At 44.6% G+C, this 9,671-nt stretch overlaps 1 protein-coding gene across 1 annotated transcript; it reads left to right on the forward strand.

Annotated features, from left to right (window-relative positions):
- The first annotated feature begins 261 nt into the window (after window positions 1–261).
- Window positions 262–9,065, forward strand: LOC100915387 (chymotrypsinogen 2-like). The gene is made up of 7 exons (XM_003759201.3): window positions 262–382; window positions 2,944–3,047; window positions 3,275–3,354; window positions 4,252–4,330; window positions 6,987–7,167; window positions 7,320–7,453; window positions 8,839–9,065. Exons 1-7 carry the CDS (start codon window positions 331–333, stop codon window positions 8,998–9,000), a joined length of 792 nt encoding a protein of 263 aa, XP_003759249.1. The 5' UTR covers window positions 262–330; the 3' UTR covers window positions 9,001–9,065.
- Window positions 9,066–9,671: the final 606 nt, after the last annotated feature.

The raw sequence follows: 9,671 nt of genomic DNA on the forward strand, positions 1-9,671 counted from the left end.
GGTACTTTGGCTGACCTTCCACCAGAAACCTTGGGCTGAGCCAGAAGGACGGCAGCTGTTACAGTCCCAGGTAACATTGCCAGCTCCCCTTTGGCATGAAGTGGGTTCTCGGGCGACCTTCGGAAAGGTGCTCAGGAAGTACACGCGCTTATCACCCCAAAGTCTCTTGATAACAGATGTAGAGGAGAAAAAAATGATGAGAATCAATTGATGGACACCATCCCACCCCTGAACAAGAAAAGGCAGGGCCCGTGTATGATTGGTGGGACAGGAATATATAGGGAGAAGGCAATGCTGAGGCAGGAACCCATTCCACATTGACCCATCACCATGGCCTACCTGGGACTCTTATGCTGTTTTGCCTTCATTGGCGCCTCTTTAGGTAAGTGCTTGGGTCCCCTCTGGGAGCCAGGAAGGGATGTTTTCATGGGTGGGCTCTTCCTTGGCAATAAGGAAGGGCCTGAAAAATCTAGGAGAGAGAGTGAGAGAGAGAGAGAGAGAGAGAGAGAGAGAGAGAGACAGAGAGACAGAGAGAGACAGAGAGACATAGAGAGAACTAGTTCTAGGGCTAGAAGGAACCTTAGAGGTCATCTAATCATTTTATGTATGAGGAAACTGAAGGCCACAGATCTAAATGATTTATTCATCACCAAGATGTAAACTTAGATCCTCTGGATGCCTGAGATCTGACCTTGCAAAACCAGACATCAGGCTAGAACACGAAGCATGAGCTTCTGTGGCATTTTCCCATTATCAGGACTCTAGTCGAGGCTTGGTCCAGACTAGAGATCGGACCCAGGTAGTGAATTTCCATTGTGGAGACTCAAGAATTCAGCCACAGCTTAGAGGTGACTGAGGCACTGGAAGATTAAAGGGCTTGCTCATGATCACACAGCTGGTTGGACGGAGGTAAGATTGGATCTGATTTTTGGAATCAATTAGAAAAGCTCCAAGTCCAGGGTCACCGCCCAGTACCCCGAAAGGGACGTGGGACCCTCTCAGGCTAAGTGAGAATGAAAGAGGAAAATACATCAACCATGGGGTCGGGTCAGCTTTTTCAAAGCTGTTCCAGTCTTTCCTGCTGAGTGGGCTGGTGGTGAACGGGGCATACGTAGGTGAGATTCTGGGGGAGCAGAATTCTGTAGCAATTCTCTCTTCTCCATCAGACAGATTCAGGAAACCCAAACTGCTTGATTAGACCCATTGGCTTAGGCTGCTGCTGTCCTTGCTCCCCTGGGCCAACAGACTTGGGCACAGCCTTGGTGGTCCCCCCCACTAACGGCTGTGAGGAGAGAATTTGGGTCATGGTTCTCTGAAGTTAGTTTCTCAGTAATCCTGTGATCCTTCAGGTGAGACAGTAACACTGTCCATAAATTAGCAAGTATTTTTTTAGAGCCTATTCTATGCAAAGTACTGTGGGAGCTACAAATATAAGACAGTCCCCACTCTCACATAACTAGAACAGATTTCTCTGTCTTTCTGTCTCTCTCTCAACTAATCTAGTTGTACAGATCTCTATCTCTCTCTCTTTCTGTCTCTCTCTATCTCTCTGTCTCCTTCTTTCTCTCTGTCCCTATCTCTCTTACACACATACACACACACACACACACACACACACACACACACACAGGAATACTCCAAAGCACTCTTTGACAGAATGACTTCCAGTTGTATGGGAAGTGAAAGATTGAGAAATTCCTGGTAGGCTTCTTGGAGAAGATGGACTCTGAGAGATGAATAGGAGTTTGACAAAGAGTGTGTGTATTTACATTAATTCATCAAACATTTATCACACTTTATATTGCTAAGCTGGAGATCAGCTAGAAACTAGAATGGTCAAGAGACGAGGTAAGGGCCAAATATGGATTGGTTGATGGGATTGGGGATCTCCAGCCTGGAGAACAGAAGGCTCCAGGGGAACACAACAGTTGACCTCAAATATTAGAAAGGTCCAAGGCAATCCTAATTTATCTTGGATGGAAAAGGCCATCTGCCTCCAGAGAGAGAACTATGAAGACTAAATTAAATCAACAATACTATATTCTCTTCTTTTTTCTTTTTCTTCTGTTGTTTTTTCTCTCATAATTTTCCTTTTTGTTCCAATTTTTTCTCCCAACATGATTCATCAGGAAATATATTTTAAAATGAATTTACATGTATAACCAAAAATATTGTTTTTACATGTAACTCAGAAAAATGAAAAATAAAAAGAAATTTTGGAAGGGGGATCATGTGGAAGAGAGAGGGTAGCACTAGAAGCCATGGGCTGAGGGTACAAAAAGGAGGATTTAAGTTTGAGACAAGGAAATGGTTCCTAACAATGAAATCTGTCCTGAAAGGACTCTTTAAAAGTGAGTAAGTAAGTTCCTTTGCTGGAGGACTTTATCTCAAAGGCTAAATGACCATCTAGCCAAAAACAGGATTCCTTTTTTTTCCCTCCATGAATTAGACTAGATGCCTGCTGAGGTCGCTTACAGTTCTGAGTTATATGATTTATTGAACCCCTACTAGGTGCAAACCACTGGACTTGATAGAAAATCTATAAAGTGGTCAGACATAGTGCCTGCTCTCACAGAGCTTTTGTTCTAGTCAGGACTAAGGACTCTAGAAAATGGACAATAATAATGCAGATAATCGGATCTTAGAACCAAAGATTTAGAGCTACAAGGAACTTTGGAGGTATCCCTTTCCCTTTCTCTTTTTCCAAATGAGAAAAATGGGCCCCAGAGAGCCATCCAATTAGTAAGTAGCTGAGGCTACATTTGAACTCAGTTCTTTGCTGTCTCCTCACCTCACAAAGTGCATTTTTCAGTGATGTGTGAAAAACAGACTTTTGGGATCTGAGAGGAAGTCATTCTCCATCAAAGCTCCTTAACTTGGCTTCGGGCTTTTAGGGATCATCAGCATCCCAAAGTTCTCACATTATCTTGCCATCTCCTCCAGGCTGTGGTGTTCCTACCATCGAACCCGTCCTGAGTGGCCTGGCTAGGATCGTCAATGGTGAAGAGGCTGTCCCTGGCTCCTGGCCCTGGCAGGTTTCCCTTCAGGTGAGAGTCTGGGCTGGGCTCCCCAGGTAGGGATGCTGACCAGGTAGGACCCTGAGGATGGGGTATCCTAGAGCCAGAAGGCCTGAAGTTCAGTGCTAAAGTAGACAGACTCCTTGACCACCCCAATCCCTAGGCTGTGCCTGAATCCCAGAATCTCTGAGATTTCCCTGCTTTGTAATGTGTTGAACTTGGGAAGTAATGGGTTCCTCTGACTTCTCTACTCCTAGGACACAACTGGCTTCCACTTTTGCGGGGGATCAATCATCAGTGAAGACTGGGTGGTCACTGCTGCTCACTGTGGTGTCAAGTAAGCAGTGGGAAGAATTATCTTTCTTCTGGGGACTGTAGAATTCCAGAGAATCAGTGAAGGAATACATCGAAATAATTCATAAATCCAGTAAAGTAGCAGGACACCAATTAAAACTACCAAAAAAAAAAAATCAGCATTTCTTTATAGTAATAATAAGACCCAAGACTACACAATAGCATGAGAAATCACATTCCAAAAGGACAAAATATTGGGGCTCAATCTACCAATTGAGACTCATAGAAATACATATATTCCTTCCAGAAACAAAGGAAGACATAATTGGAAGGCTATTTATGGCTCTTGATTGGGTTGCACCAATATTAACAAAAATGAAGATTTTGCTTTAAAAAAATATATAGAATTAGGACAATTAAAGAATTAGGACCATAAGATCACAGATGTAGAGCTGGAGGGGACCAAAAAGATCATCAATGTCTAACCACATACACTTTACAATCAAGGAAAATTGACTTAGAGATATTAAGCGATTATTTGGAGTGCCAGCATTAGGAAATAGCTGACTAAAGATCAGTTCAGCTTCTCTTTTCAATGTGCTAATTTGCTTCTGACTACTTTACAGAATGAGACAAAATAATAAACAAATTCATTTACAAGATGGAACAGTTGAGAATTTCCAGGAAAATGTGGAGCAACGAGGAAGTATGACAAAGGAAAAGTTAGCACTTTCAGTCTTGTGAGGGTGTGGGAACAAGGGGCTGCTCTACAGAATATGCCCCCCATTCAGAATATGGTCCTGAAATGAATATCCATCCCTCCTCCCAAGCACAGCACACAAATGCATAAACCATATGAATGGTGCTCAATGCATAGATAATAGCCCCATGAGGTGGAAACTCTCCTATGTCATCTAGTTCTTTGTTCCCTCTATTGCAGGAAAACTGACCTGGTGATTGCTGGTGAGTTTGACCAAGGTTCCGATGAGGAGAACATCCAAGTGCTGAAGATTGGCCAGGTATGACTATGTCCAGAGGCTTTCAAGGCAGGGTAGAGAAAAGCAATGAGTGACCCTCAAGCCTTTCCCAGCCCAAACCTCCCACCAGACCTAAATCCCTCGAGGGGCTCAGGCCGCCATGTTTACCTCGGAGATCTCCTAGCTCAAGATATACTTCTGCCTAAAACATACTTAGCAGACTCAGGGGCCCACAGATTTAGAAATGGAAGGGACTGTTAAGATCATTAAATCCAATCCCTTCTTTGTAGAGATGAAGAAACAGATTCCCAGAAAAGTTAAATGATTTGCTTAAAATACTTTTCTCATAGACAGTGAATAGTAGAGCCAAGTCCCTTTACAATGTGTTTCTTGGGTCCAATCACCCAAGGACGGGCCTTGTTGCCAATCCAATGAGAGGTGGGGGAGGACAGGGAGGGCTCCCTTAGGGAACCTGCAGTCAAGGCTGTACTTCCAGTATGGGGATTCAGAAAAAGAGGCGATAATAAAGACTGAGGGATGACTGCATCCTCCATATTTGGCTTTTGATGTGGGCTGTCCATTGTTGCAAAGGACAGAGTTCACTCCTCTCTCTGTCATGCTCCAGCCAATCTGAGCCTACATGTCTGGGACACAACCTAAGCACATTCCTGGGGGAAGGGGTGCAGAGAGCCAGCCTGGATTGGTGAGTTTGCCCTGGATGATGGGGTGAAGGGTAGTGTGGAAATGGTTCTTGCTAAAGCTCTGGTGAGGGCCATGGGCAAAGATTTAGGGCGAGTTTTGAATATATGGCACCTGACTCAAAATTTGGGAAGCATTGAAGCTTAGGATCATAGATTTAGAGCTGAAAGGGACCTCATCAGTGGAACTCTCTCACTTTACAGATGAGGAAACTGAGGCAGGGTGACTTGTTTAGGGCGACACATGAATAAAGAGGCACACTCAAGGCAGGATTTGATGACTCTTCCAAGTCCAGTGTATTATGCATGATTCTAGACTGTCTCAAGTCTGCAATTCTAGGAGGCTCAGCTAGAGAACAGACTACAGAGAAGGCTAGAATATGTTTAACAACCAGCTCTGGGGGGAGGGGGGACATTGCATGCAGGACACACATTTAAACATGATTAATCTGCATTATGAACTTTTTGTCCATCATTTTAATGTCTAGACAATTAACAAAACAATAAATCAAGCCCTGATTTTTAGTGTTTGCAAATGTTCACGCTGAAAATTTAACAATCAGCTCCCACAAGCTGCATGTCCCTGGCTAAAATTATTGCCATTGCCAAAACTAACATGATACTGCCCATTTTATGAAGCAGAGGTCTGAGCTACCTTGTTGGGGTCTTCACAGGGATAAGGAATAAGAGGGGGAGCCATTGCATGGATGCAGCCAGTGCGAGGGGAGGCAGGCTAGGAGATCAGGGAGTTCTATATCCTCTCTCCTGCCTCCTTTAGGTAGTGAAGCTCAGCTGGAGGATGACAGCTATAGGCCATAGAACAAGCCCCCAGGCTGACCCCAGCTGAGTCTCTAGGCATAGGGCCATATGCCCTGAGGAATAATGGGAGCAGTTGTAGCCCTGAGCCTCTGAACCCCTGGCTCTCTGCCCTGGCCAGCACAGGTGTTCCTAGTGGTCAGTATGTGGCAGGATCCCCAGAGGCATGGAGGCAGGATTCACTCATTGATTTATTCATCCCAATCCTAGAAGGACATGGAGCTAGACCTGGACATAAAAATAAAAAATTCAAGGACTCATTCCCTTATGCTCTACTGTGAGAAAAACCTTCTACAGATCAATAGATTCAAAATATTTGTGTTAAGTGTATCCCTTTTAGGGTTCAGCAAACTTGTAGTGATGAGAGGCAAGGAAAGGGACAAGGAAGCTAAAGGACAAGGCCCTTTCTGGTGGGATGGAAATCTGGCACATTTCACTGGGTCTATGTTAATAATCTCATTTGCATATGAAAAGGTCAGAGAAAATGAACTAGCTCCCAGGACCTAGACTGTTTTGAGTACCTTCCTTCCACCCTCCAGCAGCTCATTTTCTTTTTTTAATCATTTATTTGCTTTTTTATTTTTCCCTGATTTCAGGTAAAAACAATTTTTAACATTCTTTTTAAAATTTTGAGTTTGAAATTCTCTCCCTATCATCTCCTTCATTGAGAAGGCAAACAATTAGATAACACGTGTGTAGAGCTTATTTTCATAAACCAAAAAGTAAGGTTTAAAAAAAAAAAAACTGAGCAAACCTGACCCAAAGCCCTTTGAACATGATTGGGCAAATGGCCATTACCTAGTTCTGACCCGATCTGCAGAAATGAAGACTTGGGAAATGTACTAAATAATCACTATTGAGTTAGACTGAGCTGTCGCACTGAACCAGGACAATGTGCCCGAGTTCTAAAATGGAGCACACGCTTTCCAGCACAAAATAAATAACATCACGAGGGGAAGACCATTAGCTACTGTGGCTATCAGAAAGAAGACAAGAGTTTGAACTGACTTGAACTTGGAACGAAATGAGGAATTCTAAGAGGTAAAGAAGGCCATGGACTTTAAGAGTGATGAAAGAAGCTGAGCTAGCTCTTCAGGGGCCAGGATAGCCCATAAAAGTGGGGGAGAGGGGGAGAAGGGGGCTAAAGGGAGCATCTCCTTAGCCGTGGCTGTCTGTCCCCATAGGTTTTCCGGAATCCCAAATTCAACTTCTTCACCATCACCAATGACATCACTCTGATCAAGCTGGCCACACCTGTCCAGTTTTCAGACACAGTGTCCCCCGTCTGCCTTCCCAACTCTGCTGAGGACTTCCCTGCAGGCTCCAACTGTGTCACCACCGGCTGGGGGCTGACCAAGCACACCAGTGAGTTTACAACCAAGTGGGGAGGGGGTCCTAGAGGGAAGTATTGGGTGGAAGATACAGAGGCACCCTTGCCTTCCTCTCCCTCAGAATTCCTGGAGTGAGGTGAGATTCTCCCTCCTGGCTAATGTTGCTCTTGTCTTGGGGTCTTCCAGACAACAAAACCCCTGAGAGGCTCCAGCAAGCTGCTCTGCCCCTCCTGTCCAACAGTGAATGCCAGAAGTACTGGGGTAGCAAGATCAAGGACACTATGATCTGCGCTGGTGCCAGTGGTGTTTCCTCCTGCATGGTACTTGCCTCTCTCCTTCCCTATACTGGCTAGTCTTTAGAAGCGCATTGGGGGTTGTGTTCCCTTACAGTTAGACATAACTCTGCCTTTCCCCCACCCCATCTTCTGATCCCACCCCTCAGCTCTCCAAGCCTCCCTTTAGTCAGTCACTGAACAGGTATGAAGTGCCTGTTATATGATCATCTCTCGGCTAGACACTGGGGGAGTCTAGAAAGAGAAGGCACAGACCATGCCCTAAGGAACTAAATTTCTAGACAAAAATCAATAAGCATTTATTAAGCACCCATTATATACCAAGTATCTATGCATGTATATATATACATATATATGTATACACCCACAGTCACACACACACACATACACACATGACTTTATTGTCCCACTGAGCTGACTAGTTAAATGAACCTGACTGGGGGTGGTATCTGTGGGGATGAGACATTTCTAAGAAGTGTGAAGATAGAAATGACAGACTGGAAAACAGATAGAATAGGTGAAGCAATATGAGGGGGAAATCGTCACTGGATGATGCTGAAGTTGTAACTTTGGCAAAAATGTGAGAAGGAAATTCTAGAGAGGGAACTGGCATGAGTAAAACAGTGAGGAGCCCCACCTCTGAGAGTATGGTATAGAAGGGATTGGACTATTCTGCAGAAAAAAACAAGCATTTATTAAATAGCTACTATGTGTCAGGCACTGTGCTAAGTGCTTTAAAATAGTATCTCTTGATCCTTACATCCCTACATCCTCTGTGATGTAAATGCTATCATTATCCCTATTTTATAGATGAAGAAACTGAAGCAGCAGAGGTTATGTTTCTTGTTCAAGGTCACTTAGCTATTAAATGGGTGAAGTTAGTCCCTGCTCTCCCTAGCTCTGAGCCTAATACTCTACCCACTTCACTACATAGTTATCTGAGGAATCAGCAGTCTTAAGCAGGTGGTAATGTGATGAAAGTGATACTTTAGGAAGATTAATCTGGCAGGGAGAAAAGTAGGAAAAGGGAGGAGAGCTCAGAAGTCATTATAGAATTCTAGGGGGATAATTGGGATAAGGGTCAGCCCAGTGGGAATGGGTAGATTTGGGAAATATTTCAAAGGAAGAAATGATAAAACTGGGTCACAGTTTGGATGCCGGGAATGAAAGACAGAGGCAGAGAGACACCGAGAAAGAGAAAGAGACTGAAAAGAGAGCCTCTCCCATTTCTCATCTCACCTCCACCTCCAACTTCCTCTCTCTTCCCTTAATGGCTCAGCCCCTCTTCCCTCACCCTGCCACTCCTGTTTTCCATTTCTCCACCTTCTTCAACCACTCTTCTCCATCCCTTCTCTTTCCTCTTTCTGCCATCAAGAAAGGTGGACCCAGAACTCCCTTCTTTTTGTCTACAGGGTGACTCCGGCGGCCCACTGGTCTGCCAGAAGAATGGCGCCTGGACCCTGGTTGGTATCGTCTCTTGGGGCAGTAGCACCTGTTCCACCTCCAGCCCTGGTGTGTATGCCCGGGTCACAGAACTCATGCCCTGGGTGCAAGAGATCCTGGCTGCCAACTGAGTTTCCTGCAGGGGATGAATTTCCCATGTGATACTATGAGATCTCAATAAACTTCCTGGAAAGTAGAGTTGTTTCTCATTCTTGGGTCTGTGCCTGTGACCTCTTCTAGAGATTTCTCCCTCTTCCTTCTCTTCCTTCTTCCAAGAGACCAGTTCTGGGATGGTCCCTTCCCCATACAGAGAAATACAGAGAACACAGGGCAAGAGTTCTGGATATTGGCCCCAGTTTATGGCCTAGGTTAGGGACCCCTTTGCCATCCTCCTGAACACCTCACATCCCCAAAATTTCGTCCTCCCGGGATCTCTCCCTCACCCAAATGCTCCCCCATGTCCAGCTCAGATCTAGAGGAAGATGCTTCTTTTTCTCAACTGTCAGATATAGATTTTGGGGGGAAGGGTGTCTTGAGAAGGTAGTGCCTACAGTTCATAATAGTTGACTGAAGAAAGAAAGAGTATGTTATTTCCCAGGAGCCCCAGGGCCAATCAGGTTGGGGAGAGAAGCTTTAAGGATAAAAGTAGTTTTCTTTTTAAAAGAGATTTTTATTGATATCTTTGGGTGGGGTGGTAGAGATACATTGTAAAAAGAGAAACAGACCCTGCTGTCCAAGAACTTACATTCTTCTAGAAGGAAATAATACATAGACGGACAGACAGACAGATAGACACACACAC

Source organism: Sarcophilus harrisii, chromosome 2, assembly GCF_902635505.1.
Source record: "Sarcophilus harrisii chromosome 2, mSarHar1.11, whole genome shotgun sequence".
Classification (NCBI taxonomy): Eukaryota; Metazoa; Chordata; class Mammalia; order Dasyuromorphia; family Dasyuridae; genus Sarcophilus; species Sarcophilus harrisii.